General features: G+C 45.5%; 1 protein-coding gene across 4 annotated transcripts; it reads left to right on the top strand.

The window, feature by feature from the left end:
• Positions 1-80: 80 nt before the first annotated feature.
• On the top strand, positions 81-25694 carry slc8a2a (solute carrier family 8 member 2a). 4 transcript variants are annotated; one of them, XM_030360353.1, is made up of 13 exons: positions 81-402; positions 9411-9875; positions 10235-10372; positions 11048-11275; positions 11812-12090; positions 12625-13062; positions 13791-14143; positions 19966-20069; positions 20862-20879; positions 21270-21382; positions 22783-22882; positions 23278-23544; positions 23943-25694. In XM_030360353.1, the coding sequence occupies exons 2-13, from the start codon at positions 9522-9524 to the stop codon at positions 24317-24319; spliced, it is 2769 nt and encodes a 922-aa protein (XP_030216213.1). In that variant the 5' UTR covers positions 81-402; positions 9411-9521; the 3' UTR covers positions 24320-25694. The 4 variants fall into 4 exon arrangements, with proteins under 4 accessions (XP_030216213.1, XP_030216216.1, XP_030216215.1 ...); XM_030360355.1 differs by lacking the exon at positions 81-402 and adding an exon at positions 3001-3194; XM_030360354.1 differs by lacking the exon at positions 81-402 and adding an exon at positions 4466-4721.
• Positions 25695-25769: the final 75 nt, after the last annotated feature.

Here is a 25769-nt window from a genome sequence, read left to right as displayed (position 1 = left end):
CATTTTATTAATAGGCTACCAATAATAATACTTGTTTATATTTTATTAAAATTTTTTGAGACATTGCAACTAACCTAGACATTGTTAAAGTAACAGTTTTTTCCTTTAATTAAAGCTACTAGAACAGCATTTACTTTATTACCCGAACTACTGCTCCATAGCGGTGTGCACCAATCAAAGGTTGAGCGAGCAGCTGCGCATGCGCTGTAGCCCTGGTGTGTATGACCAGCCACATGGGTATGAGGAGCAGCATCTTCATTGTTGTTTTGGAAGTGTGAGTTAACGGGAAAGTTCGTCCGTGAGTCCGCCTGTGTGTAAAGACCAGGACAGTTTACTACAGTGTTTCCCGAGTATTTCTGAAGCAATGCCCGCTCTCCGACACATTGTGCCCTAGGCGAAAAGGTAAGATTCAAGTCAGTTAGTTGGTTGGTAAGAAGTTAGTATTTATTGAAAAGGTTTCTGTATATGTTCTGGTTTACCGATATTATCCAATTCCAACAAATTAATTGAAACAAATTATGATAAATATGATCTGTATAGTTTTTTCGTTATTATATTGTATAGTACGGATGGTATCTACAGGCCTACTTCTTAATGTGGTGTCAATTAGAGTGCGCTGTTCATTGTGATGACCGGAGAATGCGCTAAATTATGCGTTTACCCTTTTCCCTCACAAAGGGGTTGACACACCGTTGCTGTATCGCCTAGAATTAGGTAAACACGGGGGTCAGTGATACAATGGAAGTAGGACGAAAGAAGAGATGTTAAAGACTTGCAAACGCACGGCGCAGACCGGTACCTTATCCTCTGGTGGTCCGCTATATAAAAAAAAATTGAATAGCCTAATTCAAATGTTCCTTCTAAATCCTGTTCCTTTCAATGTTTGCCTAACTGAAGGTAAGGTTTATAAAGTCCTTCAAGTTGTCTTGCAAAAAACGGTTTCGTCTTACGTGGATGCAATTGCACACTATTAAATTGAGTGGTTGTTTTTCCATATAATGTAGCCGATCGTTTTTCCATATAAATAGCCTATGTGTTTAGTAAGTACAACTTGGACTTTCTTCAGTGGACCTTTGCAGGTGTACTGTAGGCCTATATGACGACATTGTAGACAGTAGACATTGAACATATTTAACAGCATCTTTACGGTGAAGCGTAAATAAAATAAAAAAGATCCTCAGATTTTTCGTTCTACCTCTGATAACACCTGCTATAGTCATCATAATTCATAATACTTATTGTAGTAGTTCTATGTATTGTTTAATTCCAGCTATTTATAATCAATGAATCATTTAATGATTCATTTAAGCGTTGACAAACATTACATTTGTATTCCAGTCCACAATCTGCAGTAAACAAACATCACTCATATATGTATGATTATAATGCTTGGAGTTGCATTATGTACGACTGTCCACAGCAAACAATAGTCAGGCCTTTTCCAGTATTTGGCTTTTGGACTATTCTACCAAACCAATTGTTCTTTCTTTTGATTCCTATTTATTTCATTTTGTAAATAATAGTAAACCCAATCACCAGGGCCAAAGTGATTGAAGTGAAGGGGAGTGTGTCCTGCTCTGACCTGCATCTGTTTACAAATGATCTGAAACAGAGCAACCAAATATATGAATATGTAAAGCTTTAAGAAGCAAATGTTCTGGGATTTTTACTTTACAATTTGATGAGCAAAATTAGGAAAACAACGTTGTTTCTCCTAATCTAATGATCAATGAATTTACTAATTGTTCCCACACTCCACGCCAAAGTTTCCCTGAGGCTGTCTAGTGTGTTGTCTCTGGTAGCTGAGCACTTGGAAACGTGTTTTCTCATCACACACTTGCGTTGACTATAGGCAAACAATAGATAAACCATCCAACCCAACTCTATTTTTCCCACACAAATTGAGTTATTACACATGAATCCGGTATGTTTTCCCTCGTTGCCTAGGAACAGTTATTTATTTAGGTTATCTGCATTGACCGTGAAGGGGAAGACAATATGCGCCGGGATTCAGCGGCCAAATCCAAGTAAGCTAGCGTTAACGCTTCCTGCCACTTAAACTGAAAGGCAACTCCGTGGCGTCCGTGTCAGCAGCAGTAAACCAACGCTGGGGTATTGTATGCAGGCATTGACACGTGCATCATCGTAGGTGCCACCGGACAAAAGGCGAGAGGAAGAGCTATGTTACACCTCCCCCACCGTTCCCTGGCAGCCGGGTAGCCCAGGTGGGATCCATCACCACTCAGCGCCTAGGCCCATAGAGTCGGTCAAACCCCTGCTCACTTGGGGTCTGGGGGGGGTTGGGGTCTACAGGATGAGGGGTCTCCGTGTTTTCTTGCAGGGGGATTAATGGTATTGCCTCTCACTCTGCAGGCGATGAAGAGAGTTGAATTGAATTGGAAATGACTATGGTGTATAACATACAGATTTGTTATCGGACACAGGGCGTAGGAGTCTGGCTGGAACCTATTTATTTTTTATTGAGTTATTACAATTGTATGACTTCAGGGCAAGGCCTTGTCCCAAAACGTTTTGTGCATTTTTTGGTTAAATTGAAAGCACATAAATTATTAAAAGTCAAATAAAAATAATATTATAATTGTCAATCGATACAGAGTTCGCACTGCATAATGGGTCTCACGGGGAGACATACCTTGAGTGGATCCAGAAGTGATTCTATGGGTTGGAGGTTTTACAGAATGGCCTCCATAAAAACATGTTTGGATGAAATTGGATGTCATCCTAATTTTAATGTGTTTTCATTCAAAATATTGATTCACTGACTGTGTGTCTCTGTGTGTGTGTGTTTGTGTTGTCATGAGAGAGTGTGTGTGCTTGTGTGTGTTGGCATGGGAGAGAGAGAATGTGCGTTTGTGTGTGTGTGTGTGTGTGTGTGTGTGTGTGTGTGGGTGGGTGTTGGCATGAGAGAAAAAAAAGAGAGAACGTGTGTGTGTGTGTGTGTGTGTGTGTGTGTGTGTGTGAAGGGAAGGGTGGGTTCTGTCGGTTTTTGTTTTCATTCACCCCGGCTCCCTGGCTTTGTCCGATCAGCCCTGCTGGCTGCCTCTGCACTTTTTGTTAACATTTCTGTTGCTCTGACAAAGTTGTTGTTGTGGCTTCGAACTGGCATGGTGAGGAACTAAAAGCGATAATCATTTATCGATTATACCGTTGGCTTAAAGAATCATGTTTTAAAGGTAAATATGGTCATTCAAACTTTCATCATTGTTCTTTCCATGGACTTTTCTCATTCATCTAACACTAATGTTATATCTGGACAGACGGGTGACACGGGTCAAAGTGGAGACAGTGAGGGAGTAGTGGAGATATTTGTGGAGATTTCCCTTACTAAAGTAACCCTACAACCATAAAGAGGAGCGTTCTGTGTTTCAGTGCAAGAAGTGACTTCACAGGAAAAAAAGGCCTGATCGATTTTTCCTTGTGGCCCTTTTTCTGCTACTTTCAGTCTTGCACAGGCGGTCAGCGGTTAGCCGCGGGAAACTTACCAACTAGAAGCGCCTGCAACATGCTATGCTCTTTGGGTTCCCTGTGCTCAGCTGTGCTCTCGTTTTGGTGGCTGTGTGTGGTGTGTATATTACATAACCGTCCGGTGCGGTCGGTACCCCACGCTGATCTGACAACACTGGTCCTTCTAAGGTGACAGGGCTGCCGCTGAGCAGGCCGGTTGACACAGGTAATGGAAACCAGAACCACTATCTCCGTCTACTGGGCTGTCAGGGAGGCTTGTCTAGTATCCTCTCTGCCTCAGTGCATGGCGCCCCCATGCAACAACGCAATGTCTCTCTCTCTCTCTTTCTCTCTCCCCCTCTCCCTCTGTCTTTGTTTCTCTCACCATGCGCTCTTGAGGTAAGTGACTCTCTGGGCCACGTGTGGCCGAGTCTGAGGACAGGGCAGTGTTAGGTTTAAGTGGACACAGAACCCTGCAGGGTGGGAGTGACCTTCGGCCCCGAGAATCTCTTTATCTAGAGAATGGCTCCAGGCGGATCTGAAAGTGGCATGTATGGGCTCAGCCGGGACAAACACACTTTCTTTTCCAGGCACCCCCGTAATGGCGACCTGCAGATTTCTGATGTCTCTGAGGCGTTCATAGCAAAAAGGAGGGACGTTGTCGCAAATGTTGCTGGAAAATATTTCAAGCCGAGAAAATGTAATCTTGTTAAAGTTCTAAAGTTCTCCTCGCCATGCTCTAAAGCTTGAGAGTAAATTAAAGAGAGCTCAGATATGTTTTTCCACCTAAAAAGGGATGGAAGGGTTAACATCTGCGTGACATTTTTCTGCATACCTCATTTATAAATCAAAATGTCAGGGTGTATTTAACCCAAAATGAGGCTCATTGGGTTATACATTTAAAAAAAAGAAACCGCCTTGGAAAATGTTTCCCGTCAGATGAATGATCTCAGAGATGACCGTCATTCTCGAGCCTAACGCACGAGGCATGGCACAAAGCCTAAGTCTCAGTGTAAGCCAAGCCCGTGCGCCCAGCCAGCCGTACGGTCCTGCCGTCCAGATTGATGACATTCTGACCCAGAAGGCGCCGTATGTGCCCCCTGGTGACGTCATCCCTCCACGGCCCAATCCACACAGACTGAGGGCAGCCAAGTGATTTCTGCTGGCGCGTATGTACTTCACACATCCCTTTTAAACTCCAGGGAGGTTGTTTGATCGTTTTGAGGAAACTGACCTGAGTTCTTCTTGGCAAGCAGGTTAGTGAAAACATGTTGTCACTGAAGGGAGATGAGCATGAGGGAAAACAAGGGAAGGTGTCAAGCTGCTTTTCCTAAAATCTTGGAGCAGTTGATAGGAATATGCTTCCGCAAAATAGGCACAAATGTGTTGTTTTCAATTAAGACTGCATTTCGGTGATGACACAGTTATAATATAATGGTTTTTCTGACAATGTAACAACAAGATCTGTGGGATGTCTATCCAACTCTGTAGCTCCTGCGGATTTTGAGTTTGTTTTCATGTAGAGAAACATCTGCTGTCTTTTGTGCATTGGAATTTCAACTGGTGTGACCCGAGGAAAAAAGAGGCTTTGTTGGCATATGTCTTTAGGCTAGCCCGGACAGCCAAGGAAATTCATCGTCGTATTCAAGGTCGAAGATTTTATAAAGTAATAATACTTATCATATATACTTTGCCACGTGTCCTGTCATTTCAGAAATGAATAATTTAGCCGTTGCTTGTTAAATAGCAATACATTAACCAGAGCCAAGTTTCTAGGAATGGAATATTTTTTTCCACATGCCTTTACTTATTTGTGGAAATGTTGTGTTAACTTGTTCAAACATTTGTAGGCTTTCCGACCCATTGAAAATAGTGAGAGCAGATTTAACTTGGACACAGTTCAGCAAACTGATTCTGATTTTGCGTTTGTATGTACAATTAATATAAAAAATGACAAGGAAATGAGGCTGCATAGAATGGCATGTAAGAAAGCTGAATGAGCTTTTGGGTTGCATAGAACTACAAACACAATGAAATTATTCAGCATAAAGTGACAACAGCCATTTGGGTATAATGGACCCCTCTCTGTCTGACTGGTTATCTTGTCTCTCTGTCTGACTGGTTATCTGTGTGTGTGTGTGTGTGTGTGTGCGTGTTTGTGTGTCGTCCTGATAGAGATGGATTGGTTTACAGTCTGTTTCATCGCTCTCCCAGACGGGTGCACAGGTAGCCAAAGCCATCCTTTACTTATTGAGAGGATAGATCTCTCTGGTTGAACTGTATACAGTGTTCGACATGCCAGGATTTGAACGTAACTTGAGCTGGTATCATTGTACTGCAAAGAGGCTGTTGTTGTTTTGTTGTTGTTGATGGTAATGTTTTAAAAGAGGGTTTCCTGCATTAGTTCTTTAAGTGGTTGGTGCTTGGAGTTTGAATGAGCTTTGTCTCTCATTCACGTACGGTCTATAAAGAAGTGATAGGCATTTAACTCAACTCAACTCAACTCAAATGTTTTCTCAAATTTTGATTAATTATTTAGGTCTTGCATGCCGTTTTACCCACTAAAACACAACTTTTATTTTTTTTTAAATGCTAGTTCACACTTCACACACACTCAAACACACACGCGCACACACACACACACACACACACACACACACACACACACACACACACACACACACACACACACACACACACACACACACACACATGCACACACACACACACACACACACACACACACACACATATTTTGAACAAATTTATAAAACCGTTTCTTATGGCAATTAAAAAACAAGCATATGGACGAGGCACTTATACCAGCAAAAAAAAGAGAGTATTTGGACACTTTGACACAAGCTAGCATCTGTTAAGGGGAGCTTATGTTCTTGTAAGGTAGCCTTCTATTCCCAGGGTTCAAGTATTATTTGTGCATAATAATATTTGAAGGGCTTCTCAACGCAATGTCTTGTGTGCACTTTCGTACATGGTATAGTGGGTGGTCTGGCAACCTTTATTCATGGCATGTTATTGGCCCAGATGTGGTTTTTATCTGTAGAAAAGCATATCAAAATGACGGCTGTCATTTGGGAGTTAAGGAGCATGGTAATAATAGTCCTTATGGTTGGGAGTAAATGTTTTTCAAACGTTGTTTAGAATAGTGATGTTGAATCGAGATTGTGCTGCCAAAGCGTTTCTCATGCGAGACAGAGTTGTTTGTTTGCCTAGGTTACGTTATATTTACATGGATTTAGGATTTACAAGTGCTACTTTTGAGCCCTCTCTGTTAAGTATATCGCCAACAAAAAGTTACAGATTATTGTTTTGCTTTTCGAGGAAGAGCCTCATCCTGTTCCATTGGACACGCATCAAGCACAGGTTGTCATTCTGGTTAGGCAGAAAGATAACTTTTAGGCGCTCTGTATGCATCCATCTGGCATTACAACGTTAATAAGTAACCAGTAACAATGTAGAGTGACATGGTAGTGCCATAGCTGTAGCACCCATTGAGGCGTAGCGATTGGCGGTTAGTGACTGACTTAAGCTAAGGTGAAAACACAATCCTCTAATGTAATGTAGCATGTGCATCTTGTACATGAATACATTATGTACATGTACATACATGTACATGAGACACTGCTATTCCGATGTTACCTCGCCGAGCTAAACGCTAAAAGGCGCTAATTCCCTGTTTGCCGGTGTTCCTATCTGTGTAAGATAATACCAGCCAATCACTTATAGGCAATGCTGACAGACAGCGACCATGCCAGAGGCAGGTAAGGGGAGATGAGCTGTCTCACAGCTCAGTGTGTCTTCGGCCGGAGGAGAGCATGACCCTCCCCCCTCTCAACATCCTCATCACCCCCCGCCCAGCCGTACCACCTTGGACTTTAGGGTGAGAGAGGAGATAACCGGAGGTGCTAGGAGCAGAGTAGGGTTTTTGTTTCTATGTTATTGTGAGTGTTTCCATGAACACATTAAAGGAGGAGATCAAGATATCCTCTCCCTCTCTCTCTCTTAGTCTCTTTCGCTTAGTCTCTTTCTCTTAGTCTCTCTCTCTCTCTCTCTCTCTCTCTCTCTCTCTCTCTCTCTCTCTCTCTCTCTCTCTTTCGCTTTCTGTCCCCCCCCCCCCCCCCGTGTGCCATAATAAATACTCCTTCGACCGTCTCGTAAATAGTGCTAAGAATTGCTTGTATTAGATGACGAGGAAAGAAAGAGCCTACTAAATTTAGACAGGGGCATGAATAAGCAATGCATAGTGCTTGCTTTGTTAGAGCCGGCCGCCCAATGAATCAATGTGTTGTTAGAGATATATTATCATGCAACAATTCCCTAGCCATTACAGAGGAATATGAAGTGCGTTATCTTTGCGATCAATGTACCGATCATTTGAGATGTAAATCTCTCATTTGGTTATAACTTTATTTTGAAGCTGACCTTTGAATACAAAATTATCTTTTTGTTATAATAAGCCTCTAGCCCTCACCCTGTCTCATATATACGAATATGGCATTCATAAATTAAACATCAGCAACTACCGGCTTATCATCAGCCCAGCCTTCACCCTCTTACCTGTGTGTATTCCTGGCTGAGTGGGGATTGTTTACGTTATTTCTTGGTTACCGCCCCCCCCCCAACATCACAATGACCACCCCCAAAGTCCAGCGGGTGTAAGGCGGCCCTCAGTCTGAGGTCGTGGTAACCATAGCAGGACTTGGAAAGTGAAATGCGATGCGCTAGCCCTGTGTGCGCTGGGTTTCTGAATCACAACCCCATAATGAGCTGGCAGCATCAAAGATGCAGCACCCCAGTATCTGTTACAACTCCCAACACACAACAATGCAGTCTGCACCCGTGCAGTAGGACGGAGGGGGAGGGGGAGGCCGCGGGGGGGGGTTAAGGACAGACGGAGCTTACCCCTACGAAGACGCACATTTTCTCAGACACATTCACAAACCCCTTATCGTCCTGCTACAGTTTAACCTGGAGGGTAACGCTCTCTCAATGTGTTGACACAGAGACCCAGACCTGAATCAGGGACTATATAGATGACATCCTGGCCTACATACCTGCATGACTGGCGTAAATGGAGCGGGAAATTGGTTTCCGTAGTGTTTATTTAGATCTTCTGAGGTTAGTCATGATGTAATTCTGTGGGCTTTAAGAAAGACTAACAGGGCAATCATATATAGGCAGAGGGCCATGAGCCGCTAGTTGGTGGTCATTCATCTCTTGCAGGATAGCTTATTTCTAGTCGATGACTACAAAAAATACATGAATATGATAATCCAAAATAAGTCACTGGACATCTTTTGACATCACCTGTGAAACGTGTGGAATTGGTGGTTTCCATTGACCTACATTTCTTGTTCCCTCGTTAACTTTGTGTTTTCGGTCGCCTTGACTATAGAGAACGATGAGGAAAAACAAAGCTGCTGTTGATGTGTCAGTTTGGTAACTGTTTTCTTTACTGATTCTTTTCACCATGCCACCAAGCCACATAGCTTTGGCACGAATTGCCATGGCACTTACTAAAACACCACTTAAAGATTGAAGTTAGTGAGGGGAAAACTTGGAACACTGCGCCCAGTTATATCTCTGAAGACACAACCCCATACGCTTGGTGTACTTTGCCCTCTAGTTTAAGATGAATTATTTGTTCAATGGGAAGATTGGAACATTAATAGTCTACTGCTACTTGTGTATCCTTGGCTTTCAAGGTCATGCTCGGTCAATTGCTCGACCTTGAATGTTTGAAGCTTTCCCTTTTGCAAATCAATTTAATTTTGATACGGGGTCAGGACAGATTATCAAAAATAAATGGTACCACTGAGCTTCAAGTGTTGGAAGAGCAACAGTCCATTTTCTTTCAATGGATTAGTCTGATAAAAACAACAAGAATCACAATTTGACTGAGCTCATACTTGTATTCCGTCCATCAGGAAAAAGCAGCCTGAGCTAGCTCCACGGCCCGGTGGCACCCCCTCCACCCTGCCCCGCCTCCCCCCCCACCACCACCACCACCACCGGCCACCACCCCACCCGGGGACATTATGGGGCCCCTGCCTCTCCACCCCTACCCCGTCCTCCTCTTCCTGCTCCTGACCTCCGGCCTGCTCCTGCTGCCGCAGCCCAGCGCCTCCTCCCAGTCCCAGGCGGTGGAGCGGGCCTCGGGCACGCAGCAGCCCCACACCCCCTCCACCAACACCACCCCCCCCAAGAAGTGTGCCGACAAGGTGGTGTGCCATCCCGGCATCCTGCTGCCGGTGTGGCTGCCCTTGGACCCGCCGATCGGCGAGCAGGCGGGCCGGGCGATTTTGTACTTCAGCTGCCTGCTCTACATGTTCCTGGGGGTGTCCATCATCGCAGACCGCTTCATGGCCTCCATCGAGGTCATCACCTCCCAGGTAGGGTCGCCAAGCCCAGTCTTTCTGGGGGGGATTGTTATCTTATCTTATATTTGGGCAACTTGAATCCGGTGCTTCACTGTCAAGTAGGTGCTCTTAAGACCCCTCGGAAAATCACTGGGAACTGTACAATGATGTAAGAATATAATGTTGTCCCTTCTATCCACTATTGCACTAAACTATTGCACTCGTTGTAGCAACAGAACCAAGGAAGAATGACTTGATTTGTGATAAAAAAAATGTATGCCGTTAAGTACAACAATGTTATATATTCAAAGTAATTCATGGGCTGCTGGTAGACTTTTAGAAATGCAACGATTGTGTAGTAGCAATCTACTTTCCAACATCTGTCCTTCTAGGAGAAAGAGGTGACCATCACTAAACCCAACGGTGAAGTCCAAGTCACCACAGTACGCATCTGGAACGAGACGGTGTCCAACCTCACCCTCATGGCCCTGGGCTCCTCTGCCCCTGAGATCCTTCTGTCGGTCATAGAGGTACAGCCCCTTCAATCCCTCAGAAAACACTTTCTGTTTAGTCATTTACGGACACTTATGATTATCAATGATCAATTATGAAATATGGTTAGCATTCTTTCATCATGTCATTATGGAGTGGTCAGGCATTTTACAGCAGATACTTGGGAGAAATAAGCCTTGGAACCACACAAATCTGCAGGCTCATGTTTTATTTGCTCTGCCATTGGTCTCTTTCCCCTAACGTTCAAAGCAAGGCAGGATTATTTTATCTTGTAAATGTATTGTTTGGCACGATTTCCAGCATACCTGGCCTGGGTGGGGCCAGTCACAACCGTTGATCAAATGGCTCCAATGGCTCTAGTTTGATACGATGAAACATGACAAAGATGAACATCGGAGCCCTATGTGGGAGGGCCTCTTCATAAACAACCAAGATGTCCGACGCTGATGTGTACCACGGTTGATCAAATTGCGTTCCACAGCATTTTGGTCTGCGTCCGTCGATAACTGCCCTTTGCAATTGTTCAATATAAGAGAACATGGAATACATTTAATTAAACTAAAACTATAAAACACAAACACAACAAGCAGACTAGCCGGCCCTTTCTTAACAACTTGTGATCGGACCAGTGGGTACAGAGCCAAGCCTCTGTCGTCTCTCCGTTGGCTTGACCTCCATCTTTCCCACCCCAGGTGTGCGGCCACAACTTCCACGCCGGGGAGCTGGGTCCGGGCACCATCGTGGGCAGTGCGGCGTTCAACATGTTTGTGATCCTCGGCGTGTGCGTGTTGGTCATCCCGGATGGGGAGTCGCGGAAGATCAAGCACCTACGGGTGTTCTTCATCACGGCCTTCTGGAGCATCTTCGCCTACATCTGGCTCTACCTCATCCTGGCTGTCATCTCCCCTGGGATTGTGGAGGTAGGTCTGCCCATTCATCCAATATTTTTTAGCCATCTGGGAATGATGAATGTGTCATTTTCAGATGGGAAATACCACAAAGAAATTGGCAGATTTACCTTTTGGCCGGTCCTCCTGGGTTGGATCTTACGTAAACGTGCACCTGAGACCCCAACCCATGATCATGTATCACGTCATATATCCTACAATATGATATATCGGATCGGGATGAGGGGGTGGAATTGCTAATATCTACAGCATGTCTGCACAGAAGACCCATGGGCCTCGTACCGTGTCATGTTTCTTAACCCGGCTACCGCCAAACCAGCCCTGGCTTAAAGTTGACATGTTATCCCACCAGGTGTGAGTGTGATTAGCCGTTACAGTCCGCTTTGAAAAAAATCTGCCTCTTCTGACATCACAAGTGGGCGTGTCCACCTCGATGTTTGACGGACAGTTCAGTCTACCAGTCAAACAGTGGAATGGAGCAAACGTTGCTCGGTGGTATAATATGTCACCTTTAACGGTCCGGGGTTGGGGCCCCCTCTGTCCCCCAGGTGTGGGAGGCCGTGGTGACCCTGCTCTACTTCCCCGTGTGCGTGGTCCTGGCCTGGATCGCCGACCGCCGCCTGCTGTTCTACAAGTACATGAACAAGCGTTACCGCGCCGACAAGAGGCACGGCATCGTGGTGCAGATGGAGGGCGACGCCGAGCCCAACGGCATCGACGTGGTAATGGACGGAAAGTTCCCAGACGGAGGCGCAGGCGCTGGGAACTGCTCGAGCGTGTCCGTCTCCGTGCAGGCGGCCGGCGAGGAGGACGCCAACCGCGAGGAGGTGGGACACCGGGAGCGGAGGAGTAGGGGCTTTTCAAACGCTCGTGGAATAACCGATTTTTATCAAGGGTTATTTCCACTGCAACGCCACAAGTTCAAACCCTTTTTCCTTCTTTCCAGTGTTTGAGGTTTCGACTTTAGTGCTGTGGAAATCAAGCCTGAACTTATTATCAGGAGTGGCAATGGCCAAGATTATTCATTCAGTACGGCAGTTTCCTTTCTTTTGTTCTGTCAGTTTTGATTTTCTTGCTCGTTAAATAGTGCATAAAGAGAGTAAGGTGAGCTAGCCAAGATATTTAGATGATCATCAAGTGCATGGTTGAATTTAACTATACAGCTGTGTTGAATTGTTCCTCTCTCTACCTCCCTCTTCCTGTCTCTTTCTCTTCCTCTTTCTTTGTCTCCGTCTCCCTCTCTCTACCTCTCTCTGTCTCTCTCTCCCTCTTTCGTTCCCTCTGTCCCCCCTCTGTCTCTCCGTCTCCCTCCCCCCCCCCTACATCTCCCCCTTCCTCCCTCTCCCTTTCCCGGACGGCAGGTGGTGCGCATCCTGAAGGAGCTGAAGGAGAAGCATCCCGACAAGGACCTGGAGCAGCTGATCGAGATGGCCAACTACTCGGCGCTGCTGCAGCAGAAGAAGAGCCGGGCCTTCCGCCGCATCCAGGCCACGCGGCTGATGATCGGCGCGGGCAGCGTGCTCTGGAAGCACGTGCGCCACCGGCAGGCCATGGGCGGGGTGGCGGGCGGCGGCGACGGTGCCTCGTGCGCCATCGTCTTCTTCGAGCGGGCCCAGTACCAATGCACGGAGAACTGCGGCGCCACCAATCTGGCGGTGGTGTGCCAGGGCGGCACGGGCCAGGACACCTTCCAGGTGGACTACTGCACCGAGAACGGCTCGGCCAACGCTGGTGCCGACTACGAGCTGGCCAAGGGCACGCTGGTGTTCAAGCCGGGGGAGACGCGCAAGGAGATTAAGGTGGGGGAGGGAGTCGCCGTGTGTGTGTGTGTGTGTGTGTGTGTGTGTGTGTGTGTGTGTGTGTGTGTGTGTGTGTGTGTGTGTGTGTGTGTGTGTGTGTGTGTGTGTGTGTGTGTGTTGCTTTCCTTTTTGTTTAATTTATTTTATTTATTTATTTATACATGGAGACAACAATTGTACTTTGAGTAGAGTGGAGAAAGAGCAGAAAGAAAAGTGTGCTGAAAACAGACTGCAGGGATATAAAGGGTCAGGAGATGGGTTTGATGCACAATAGAAAGGCCTCAATAATAATACATACATACATTGTTAAATATAGGTATGCTTTGATGCTATTCAAAAGTCTCATATTCCATTCCCTCTGGCTGGAAAACAACAGGCAACGTTGTGCATTGTAGAGGGACTCACGCGGCCACTCTTATGAACGAAGAAACTCTTATGAACGTTTCTTCGGCACCGCGTCCGAGCCCTACTGACAACCGCGACGCGCGGAAGCCGTGGAGACGGGTCAAAGGTCGAGCGGATTGAGTAATCATTGATCAGCCTGCAACCCTAGCTCCGCCGACCGAGCACCTCCAGACTCCTAATGCACAAAGTGATATAGGAACCGGTATAAGATACGGCCATCGGATGCGGAAACCTCGGCTTCTCAGAAAACGGGGCTTCTGTCTGTGTTTGTTTTCAAACGTGCGCGCCAGTCCCAGAGCCACACCTGTCCCTTGCTCCCCCAGGTAGGCATCCTGGACGACGACGTGTTCGAGGAGGACGAGCACTTCTTTGTGCGTCTGCAGAACCTGAGGCTAGAGGACGGCAGCGTGAGCACACCGCCCAAGGGCCGGCTGGTGGAGCCCACGCTGGCCACGGTGACCATCATCGACGACGACCACGCCGGTATCTTCACCTTCAGCCAGAGGCTGCTGCGGGTGAGCGAGAGCTCGGGCGTAGTGGCCGTGAAGGTGGTCAGGAACTCCGGCTCCAGGGGCACGGTGTGCGTGCCCTACCGCACCGAGGACGGCACGGCGCGCTCGGGCGTGGACTACGAGTCGGCCCAGGGCGAGCTGGAGTTCACCAACGAGCAGACCAGGTGAGACTGGGGCGGAGGGGCGAGGGCTTCTCTGCTGAAAGGCTGCAGGGTTCGATATCCAAATATCGGCGCCTTGGAGCGAGATATAAAAGCCTCTCGGCTCCTTGTGACATTGGTCTGATTTCTCTATGAGTCGCTTGGGATAAAAGCGTCTATATATGAATGACTAATAAGAGAAATAACTTAATGTATGTAAACAATTATAAATATAACAATGATTATTCATTGCATATATTAAAAACGTTTCAAGGCAGTGCACTTTAGGTAGTTAGTGGTCAGGGGGTGGGGGCTACTCCGAACCTACCAGTGTGTAACACTGAATACAGGAGCCCTACCAACATACAACGTTGACCCCAGAACATGACCACTAGCAACGTAAAAAGTATACCTGTGTCTTTGAAAAGGAAACACAAGGCTTTTCTCCTATGTATAGAGTGGCGAAGTCACACCCCTTCCGGTAGAGTCCATGGGAACTACGAGATCGAAAAATATGAATGGGTTTCAATGGAGAGAAAGTAATTCTTTTCTGGTCCCAGTCTTTTTATGCCCCGGATTACACAGATGTTGTTTGTTGATTTAAATGATAATTTTTCATGCAAAGAAAGCTAAAACATTTCGCGAAGAAGTTTGATAATGTTAGGTTTGTGTGAGGCCGCTTTGTGAACTACAGCCCCTTGCTGCTCTCGACGTGAATGATATACGTCACCACCACTCTGGTACAGACATGGCGATCTCTCTGCTCCAATTCACCGCTTTTTTCCAAGGGGAGGATAACAGGGTGATTGTCAGTCTTGTCCACACCAGTCGCAGGGAGCGTGACGTCACATACGAGACGTGTAGTCTTTCTCATTGTGTTTTCTCTACAGCCTTTAACTGAACAATTGCACAATAAACGGTCAAACTCTTGACATGAAAATGTATCATTTAAATCCACAAACAACCTTTGTGTAATCCAGGGCATATAAAGACTGGGATCAGAAAATAATTACTTTCTCTCCATTGAAACCCATTCATATTTTTCGATCTCATAGGTCCCATGGACTCTACCGGAAGGGGCATGACTTCGCCACTCTATTATTCTTTGTTTGCAACCACGTGATCAAAATGACGTAAAAAGTGCTTACGTCACGACGGCGGCCATCTTGGTAGGAAAACACAAGCGATCAAAATTGGTTTAAGCAGCGGGCTGGACGGATCACTGCATCCAAGCTGAAGGCGGCTTGTCGAACCAAACTCAACACAAGCCATCTTCATCTCTTAATAACGATTTACTACCCGGAAGCAAATACAATTTCCAATGCAGAAACATCTTGGGGTCTGAATAATGAAGCACAAGCAAGGGCTTGTTCTGCAGAAGAAATGAATAAAACGCATGAAGATTTCTCGGTCTCTGAATGTGGTTTGTTCGTTTACCCTCAAAAGCCCTTTCTTGGAGCCTCCCCAGGTGGCATAGTCTACTGTAAGTGCTGCGGTTCAGGGGTCTGCGAAATCAAGTGCCCTTATAGGTTTCGAGACGTTGACCCTGAAGCCGCAGCAGGAGTCAAAGATTTCTGCCTATTGAAAAACAGAACTATCATCAGACTTGACCGGAATTATGCCTACTATTTCCAAGTCCAAGCCCAGATATTTATATGTGGCCTGGATTACTGCGACTGTGGTCTCGACCACAAAGGGGATATACATTGAAAGGATCCTGCCTGACGCTCAGTTCTGGGTTTCGACAATTCAGAGTGCTGAGGCATTTGTTAAAGGGACTCTTACCTTTGTTGCATTTTTACACTTTTTTTGGATAAGGTTAAATTGGTATTAATAAGGTAATAACACTCTAATATGCAAGACAGACCAACCAGGAGTAAAAACAAACAATTATTTTACTCTCATAATATTTAGTGAAAACTTCAACCAATAAAATTCTTCGGACCGAATGACCTTATTGGCCGACAGACCTGTCTGTTTGCTGCATGGATATATAAGGTTTTCCGTCTGCTTCTTGTGGCGCATTCGGGCCCGCGTCATCAAGGCGCGTCCTCAACTAGAGGGTTTGTTTTGATTCCACGGCAGACAGTAGCGAGTAGCGACCGTAGCGACTGACGATGGCAGACCAAAGTGGTCCACGGCGTACTGAAACTGCACCATTCAGTCCGATTAGGGGACTCATCTCGGACTCAGACTCACAGAGTTACCCTCCTCTGGAGCCTCAGGAAGACCTCCAGACTGTTGGCCACCAACTGCACCATTCAGTCCGACAAGGGGACCCGATTCGGCCTCAGAAGCCAAGTGGTCCCGCTCCCCTGGATGATTCTCAGGACCTCCAGACCGTTGGCAACCAACCGCACCACTCAGTCCGATTAGGGGACCCGTTTCGGACTCAGACGCGAAGTTGTCCCGCTACTCTGGAGCTCCGGGAAGACCTGACCGTTGGCACCCAACCGCACCACTCAGTCCGATACGGGACCCATTTCGGACTCAGACGCGACGTTGTCCCGCTACTCTGGAGCTACAGGAAGACCTCCAGACCGTTGGCACCCAACCGCACCACTCAGTCCGATTACGGGACCCATTTCGGACTCAGACGCGACGTTGTCCCGCTACTCTGGAGCTACAGGAAGACCTCCAGACCGTTGGCACCCAACCGCACCACTCAGTCCGATTACGGGACCCATTTCGGACTCAGACGCGACGTTGTCCCGCTACTCTGGAGCTACAGGAAGACCTCCAGACCGTTGGCACCCAACCGCACCATTCAGTCCGATTAGGGGACCCATTTCGGCCTCAGACGCTACGTTGTCCCGCTACTCTGTTTGTAATGCTCATACACCTTTCTTATACTCAGTGGGACCACTGTCCTTCAATATGGGGCCTCAAAACGGTATCACACGAAGCCCATAAAAATTACAGTGAGCCACCTGCTAAATTTCTTGTTTACTAGACCCCTGGTAGATATTATGACCCCTGGGAGTCTAAACATAACCCATGGGAGTCTAAACATAACCCATGGGAGTCTAGAACTTTTGTACTGTAGCGACCCTGGGACAGTTAAATAGTTTGTGTGTTATGTGTTACATTATATTTCGTTGTCCGCTATGCCAGTTGTTCTATGTGCATGTATTGTAATGTTCTTCTTGTCAATCAGCGTGGGGGCGAATCATTAGGTCAGCTGGGGGAGGGCCTTGGAAGAACAGGAGGGTGGGGGCCTGCACGCGAGTGAGACCGTATTGGGGGTTGCCGGGGTAACCGGGGTTTGTTTTGTGTCGGTTTTCTGCCGTTGGTTACAATGTTACGGGTTTCAGTGACCTGGTTTTGGTTCATTAAAACTACCTTCAACTACTAATGACTCGACATCATTATGTCACCGGCGAGGTCGTTACAGTACTCTAAAAAATAACGCTTAGTTTTGTACTAATAACGCTTGTACTAAATAACGCTTAGGGGGTGGGGCATTGGAGGAAGGCGGGATGATTTGAATGTGCTGTAATTCTCAAATGCAACAAAGGTCAGAGTCCCTTTAAGGTGGGAGTATTCCCAGAACTTGCTGCACATTGGTATTCCCGACCTACAGTTGCTGAAGTGATGTTTGCGAGATTTATTTGTGCCATGTCGCCTCGGTAGATGTTCGAAATCCAAGTGCGGCGTCGCTCCTCAGTCAACTCACCCGTCGGTCACCTTGAGTTGTGATCACTCTTGGAATCCTAAAAAAACTGCAATTCCCATCCTCCCATATGAAATTATTCGCACAACCGTGCACAGCACAACTGGTAGGCATTATTAGCCAAACAAAAGAATATAATAGAGAAACAATTGAGGTTAGATGTACGCGCTTTGCGATTGAATGACCTCCACTCTAATGTGACTGAAACAAGTGTAGCGGGGCGCAATGTTGTGAATGCTTTCCTACCAAGATGGCCGACTTCCGGTTTGGTTACGAATTTTAATTAGCTGTGACGTAAGTTGCAAACGAAGAATTGTTATTATGTAGTATATTATGTAGTCAAGTTCAAGTTCAAAAGCTTTATTTGTCCAACATGTTGCCATATTAGAAAACTGTCTTTGATTGAAGGCAGTCTGTTCTCCAATTAGCATGGCTCTCTCAATGGAGGATACAAGTTTATTTACATTTAGCTCACTTCAGCTACGGCTAAAATGCAAGAATATGATGTATCCGAAGCCAACACCGTGCGCCTGTGACTGGGAGGTGTCGAGTTAGGCGTCAGGTTACTTTAGTTTTCTTGTACTCCCCAATAAGCTCTGCTACTTGGTGGCGCCTTTTGTCTATGAGACATGAGACGTGATTCGTTAATCACCAATGCTTAGCCAAGGCTTTGCAATCAAGCATTGGCACAACTCCCAGTTGCAATTCTCCCTCTGCTCGCTGCAGGGGTGCTGTGCATAGCTAGTGTGCTTCTCTGTGAACCGACATTCAGGGACGGTTGACAACGGGGAACAATCCTACACCCTGCTCAGGTTTGAGAGGCTGTCCTCACCTCATGTTATCTAGCAGATCAGTTTTCCTTTAAATATTCAGGCTCTATAAGTTGTTTGTAGATCAAGGCTAATGGGTCAGGGCCATGACTCACATCAGGATGTCCACATGCTGAGTTATTTCAGTGTAGACAGACATTGCATGTGCACTGGAAACACTTTAGGGAGCAGGGGTTAGAAAAGCTTCTGATTCCGTAATACTTTTATCGTAAAGTTGACAAAAAATTGGGTCACATTATGTAAGGGAACAACTTAAATTCTAAATTGTTGTTCTTCAATGCTTCCACTAAAACTTAGTGGAAGCAAATGAATGGTACCGTCCTGCAGAGGGCGATATGATGTCTCTAAGTGTTCCCTTGTTCCTTTATTCGCATCGACTGTGTTCTGTTTGGCCATGTTCACTAAAAATACAATGTGGAACCCCAACATTAAACCTATACGTTAAACAAAACAGACGATTAAATCGCACTCAAGATAGTACTATCCTTTCGCAATATTTACAAAATCGCAATACACACCGTATCAGCACCACGAAAACATCATCAAATCGTATTGTGAGCCCACTATCGTTTGCCACGGCTAAACGACTTGTTTGTGTCCGTTGACCAAACAGTATTTTCTACATTCAGTACGCCAGTATGGCCTACCACCCACCGGTCTTCCGGCATCGCCCTGCGTTGCCTAAAGATCCCTGGCCTTCGGTGACCACCATGTGCTTGTGCACACATGCCTGTCTGCACACACTATGTTTAGTCATGAATAAGTTAGCTATGTCCTTTGTGATTAAATATTTAGGTCACTTCAGCCCATGATGTGATTTAGATAGCACAGAGAATGTAAATATTTTAGTGAAGGCGGAGGTGGGTGAGTTTCATTTTAGGGTGGGCGGGCCTTATGAGGCTATATGCATCTCATTTGAATGCTTATAAAAGGTTAATTAAGTTATTCTTATGTTTCCTGAAGACGCAATGTGTAACATTGAAACTAGCCGATCGATTATTTGCCGATCGATTATTTCAATAATTGTATCAATAAAATAAATATTGGATATAATGTTAGAATAATAAATACTAGCCAGCCCGTACCCCTCTTTGTTAACAAGAATCTTACTATCGACCCTCCCAGAACCCCTCCCACTCACGCCACCCAGCCAGTCGAGCTACGCTAGTGTGACGCGTCACACAGCGGCACAGCCAATCAGAGTGGACACAACACTGTTATTGAGTTTTTGGATTCTGAAAGTCTCTTGCCTATTAACTAGGAGGGGCTCAATCTTACTTTAGCTATAATCCCACTATGTTATGGTTGTTGATGTTTGTGTGTTTGTGTGTGTGTGTGTCCAGTCAGATCATCCAGGTACGCATCATTAATGTGGCAGAATATGAGAAGCAGGAGACCTTCTCTGTGATCCTGGAGGACCCCAAATGGCTAAAACGAGGAATCTCAGGTATGTCACCCTATATGCCTTCATGTATAGAATATGCTGCTATGGTAACCAGTGGGCCCAATAATAATAATAATCAATTGAATATCATCTATATTTATCATTCTTGATTGTGTGTGTGTGTGTGTGTGTCCATGTGTGGGTGTGTTTGGTTCTGTGTGTGTTTGAGTTTGGGTGTCGGTGTGGGTGTGTATGTGTGTGGCTCTGTGATAGGATGTGTGTGAGTCTTCGGCTGACCGCTGAACTGCATCAGAGTCAGTAACTGAAGATTACATGGCACCACGCAGCCTTTCTGCTTTGTTGCACTGTGGCACAGGCATCGCCAATTATGCGTTTCAAAGCTAATTGCCAGGTCTCGGCAGCCTCAGTGAGTCCAGAGAGCGGTTGGGGAATTGGATATGTAGTCGTTACGAGGGCGGGTGGAGAAGGAATCTATTACACGCTTTTCTAATAGCATTCATTCATTGAACAAGTAGTATAAGTATAAGGGCTAGACTTGTATCTGGAACTTCTCTTGATGTTTCATGATTTAGTGGCAGGCAGGATGTGAGTAGTGTAGTGGGTATATAGGAGTGTAGTTGCGGGGGTGTCTCACTTCTAGCTGGAAGTTACAAAAAGTCTTGTGAAGAGGTCTCAGCCTTACTGTTTGGCTCGTTGTTAATCTCCTAACAAAGGCTGGAGGCCTGGAAGTATTTTCATGCATGGTGTTTAATGCCACCCACATTCACCCTTTGAGGCATGGTATCACATTTGAACAGCTAGTGACCTCAACCTCTCTTGAATCTGTTCCCACAGCCCTGCTACTCAACCAGGGTAAGGCCGAGTATCCACTCTTTTATGCTTGTGTGAAATCTAGCTGCAGTGTGTTTTGGCGGTCTTTTTGGGTTTTAATACCTGCTCGTCCTTTTTGGTTTGCTGTTGTGTGTGTGCCAGGGTAGGAAATGTACAGGTGTACAGGCAAAATGTACAATGCAAAAAAAATACAGACAAAATGATGACTGAAAATTGCACTTGAACGTATCTAATGCCCCCAAAACATATTACATGGGGAAAAGGGCCCATGTTAAAAAGTGTGTTTTTTCCGTGGAGTGAATTCGGGGGGGAGAGTGTGTTTGCGTGTGTGCATTAGCTCAGAGTCATAGCGGTTAGCGGTAACATTTTAGCGTGAATACTAAGCTGTTGTGTGTTGCGTCCGCTCACTAGGCAACCCCAGCCCTGAGGAGGAGGATGCACGGAGGATCGCTGAGATGGGGAAACCCATCCTAGGAGAGCACAGGCGACTTGAGGTCGTCATAGAGGAGAACTGTAACTTTAAGGTGCGTGGCAGCCGGGCAGGGCCTATAAGGGGTATCCAAAAGACCAGCTAGGCCTGTGGCTTTCTCTGTACTTTGAAAATGCCTGGACTCTTTGAAAATGCCTTCTGGCAAACTTCTAGAATGTGTAGCCTGGATGTTTGTTCATGTTACCTAGTTATCCAAAACTGTCAGGAACCAATAACACATGCAATAGTTTAACATAAAGTGGGCAATTTGAGTCCATGTTTACATCTTGTCCTATTTTGTGTATAAACTGGACCAGCATCGATCTATATCACTACTATGTAACCTACTATATCACTTTTAATCTAAAACATTTGTTTTAGGGTTTGTTTTACCTTAACACATTTGTATTCTGTCTAATAACCATTGTTTAGGGGATATTTTCCAAGGGTTAAACATTGTGTAGTAGAATGCTTCAGCATCTGAGCGTATGTTTATCACACCAAAAATATGGTTATATTCTTAGTTCTTACTCGCTGTCCATGATTAATAAAGTGCATTTTAGCTATGCTCCAAAGAAAATATTACTCTGTTGTTAGAGAGATCGAGGTTGAGCGGGTCAAAGACCTTAACATGTTTTGTTCCCTTTAATCCACATGCGTATCAGATCGGAGAGGGCATAAGTCCAAATGGAATACTCGATGGGGTATAATTTTGCCACGCATGCTGTGTGTACCCTTCTGTTGATTCAACACCCTTTAAGTGTACTAAGAAACATTTCATATTATGATATCTCTAGTATATTATTAGGTTCTCCTTTTAAATGGCTATTGATGTGTCCTGCTCCTGACGAGCTGGACCTGTCGCCTTGCATGGTTGACTCTGCCGTTGGTGTGTTAATGTGTGTATTAACCGATGTAAGTCACTTTGGATACAAGCGTCTGCTAAATGCCCTAATTGTTATTCTAATTGTAAATGTTGGGTCAAAGTCAGTTCAAACTGATTTAAGTTGATAATGGAAAACAACACATTTTTCTTCAGAAAATATGTCCTGAGCCATATAATGTAATGTCGTTTCTTTTTATAATAATTTAAATATATTCAAATCTTGCTGAACTGACGCCATCAGCGCTTTCCTGCAGACATCTAGTTCCTCCTCCTCAGCCCCTCTGTAATCCAAATAGCCTTTACATGCCTGCAATCTTCTGGGGTTGTATTGGCATGACTTGAGGAATTTAGTGGATTTATTCATAACCAAGTTTTAAAGTAGAGAACACAGCATTCACATCAACACGGCATCATATAGGACCAAAACCTGTAACTACTTTAATCTGTATAAATCAACCTTTCTGACAACTGAGTCCCGATAAATACGTAAGAGTAAAACGTAAGAGTAGCGGTATCCAAGCGCGGCCTTTAGTACCTGAAGCTGAACCTCTTTGTGTTTATGTTGACAGAGCACTGTGGACAAGCTGCTTAAGGACACTAACCTGGCCACTGTGATCGGCACCAACTCCTGGAAGGAACAGTTCATTGAGGCGGTCACAGTCAGTGGAGGTACAGCTTGGTCGTTTTCTCATTGGCAGGGGATGTTCATTTACATTTCACGGTATGATATAACAAAGATTATGAGGGGAGTGACGATACAATATGTATTGGGATTCTATAAATATTGTGATTCTCCCAATATTGCTATACGATACTACGATTGTATCTTTTGTGCTTTTACGTCTGGGTTTAATGCTGGAGTTCGGGCTCTACAGGTCCGTCATTTTATTCATTTTTTGCACGTGGCCTCACAGAAAATAACATAATTTATGCAAACTGACTATAGGGTCATACACAATAGCGCCCTCTGTAGGAACGCCCCTTTTGGTTTTCATTGAGGTTTTTTGATATTGTGGAAGCAAAGAAGCAAAGAATGCCCCCTGACCTTACCTTCCACCCGATAGGCGAGGGGGAGGACGGAGAGGAACAGCGGATGCCCAACTGCTTCGACTACTTCTTGCACATAATGACGATTTTCTGGAAGATTCTGTTTGCCTTCGTCCCCCCCACCGCCTACTGGAACGGCTGGGCCTGCTTCGTCATATCCATCATGGTCATCGGCTTCTTGACGGCCATCATCGGAGACCTGGCCTCCCACTTTGGCTGCACTGTGGGCCTGAGGGACACGGTCACGGCCGTGGTGTTTGTGGCTCTGGGGACCTCCATCCCTGGTCAGTTGAACCGGAGACGTGGTCCTCCTCATCACTGCGGAAACTCAAATCTCTCTCTGTCTCTCAGTCTATCTCTCTCTATTATACCATCAGGTGTGAGTGTGATTAGCTGTTTTGAAAATCAGCTTCTTCCGACATCCTAGGTTGGCGTGTCCACCTAGATGTATGACGGATAGATGAGCACCTTTTGCTACAGTTGACTGGGAAGGCAGGTCGACTGATCTATCTATACATCTAGGTGGACAAGCCCACTTGTGACCTCAGAAGAGGCAAATTCTCAAAACGGCTTGTAACGGCTAATCACACTCACGCCTGGTGGTACACATGTCACCTTTAAAGCTTGTTCTCCATGAGTCCCAATGCAGCCCCCTAAACCCATGCTCTTCTTTGTGCTCCAGATACATTTGCCAGCAAAGTAGCGGCGACCCAGGACCCCTACGCCGACGCCTCCATCGGCAACGTGACGGGCAGCAACGCGGTCAACGTGTTCCTGGGGATCGGCCTGGCCTGGTCCGTGGCCGCCATCTACTGGGAGGTGAAGGGCCTGAAGTTCCACGTGGACCCCGGCTCGCTGGCCTTCTCCGTCACGCTCTTCACCATCTTCGCCTTCCTCATCATCGCCGTGCTGATGATACGCCGGCGGCCGTCCATAGGGGGCGAGCTGGGGGGCTCCAAGTGCGGCAAGACGCTAACGGCCCTCTTTTTCTTTGGCCTTTGGTTCCTCTACATCCTATTCTCCAGCCTGGAGGCCTACTGCCATATAACGGCTTTCTGAGGGGCCGCAGATAGAACCGGGCACAAGGCGACGATAAACGCAAAACCCAGAGATATCGTTGAGAGATATCGTTGATGCTGCGGTAAAACAAGGTCAAGTGCTACACAGCGATGGGAGCTGCTTGACAACCACTGCCATGAACTTTGAAAAAGAAATGTCTCAAGGACACCCGCACACACCCTCGCAGAGATTCACACATACAGATACACATACATAATCAACCATGCATATGGACAACCATATTTGCAAGTTTCCTCCACACTAGTACTGGTGCGATTAACAGAGGTGCTCGCTGTAGGAAAGGAAATGACTTGCAGTGATGATCATGGTTGGACTCAGCCGGGACTGCATTCGCTAGGTCACTAAGATTTGAGTTGACACAAATATGAAATATCTCATTATAAAGAAAACAAGGCTTTTTTTTGCCATGACCAAAGGACCACTCAACAGAAGACGACTGCCCACAATAGCTGTGGCAGGTTTTTCTTCTAACATAAACCCCATGGACTGAAAAGAGTTGACAGTGTGGAAGAAAGCTGCCCTAGGTTATTCTGAAGCATTGTTTTGACTGATCAGATGTCACATTATCCTGTTCGTTATGCATCGTGTCTTGGTATCACCCATGTTGCTAAAATTCACCCAATCCAAGTGGTGATTATTTGTACTGGTCATCAGTGCACAGTGTTGCTGGAATGGCACAATTTCAATCATTCGTCTAATCTAATTTATTTATAATTTAATCAGTTGCAGCATGGGTATATATTTATATGCATAATACTTGCCATTTAGAGTGATTGTGTGAAAAGAGATGATTCGTTCACTCACTAAGTGTAATCTGATTATTTATTAATTGAATGTCTTTATAATGTATATGAGCTGATATGAAAAAAACACTATATTGTCGTATTATTACTCGGGGTCTGCATGATGGGGTCTGCATGATGGGGTCTTCATGATGGAACAATGTGTCTGACTCTGCACAAGTGTGTACATTCATATATTTTGAAGGTACTAAAGCAATGAGCCTTACTGTACAGGACACGTGTGTTAGTCATTTTATGCTCATATTATTCTATAAGGAAATACAGTGATGGACCTGCTATGCACGCCAATTACATTTTTTTTGAGGAAGTCATTGGCTTTGATGCCTTGCCCATTGACGCACAGATCATACCCAAAACCTTGTATTGACCGGATGAAAAGACATTTAAGACTAAGTGCCCACTGCCCAAGATCACAGAAGCCTTTCAAAAAATGATTTGTAGTAATAAAAAAATGTAACAAATGGTAATAAATTCATGCTCACTTCGTTGAATCAATAAAAATTAAAAAAGGCAACAGTAAAACAAAAGTGCACTGCTGCTTCTTGTCATAACCTTTGTCCTACCTCATTTATTATCCAGTGATTAATAAATGAAACAATTTAATGAAATGTGATAAGGCTTTAAAA

Source organism: Gadus morhua, chromosome 7, assembly GCF_902167405.1.
Source record: "Gadus morhua chromosome 7, gadMor3.0, whole genome shotgun sequence".
NCBI classification, from domain to species: Eukaryota; Metazoa; Chordata; class Actinopteri; order Gadiformes; family Gadidae; genus Gadus; species Gadus morhua.
This window is presented reverse-complemented; position numbering and strand designations above follow the sequence as displayed.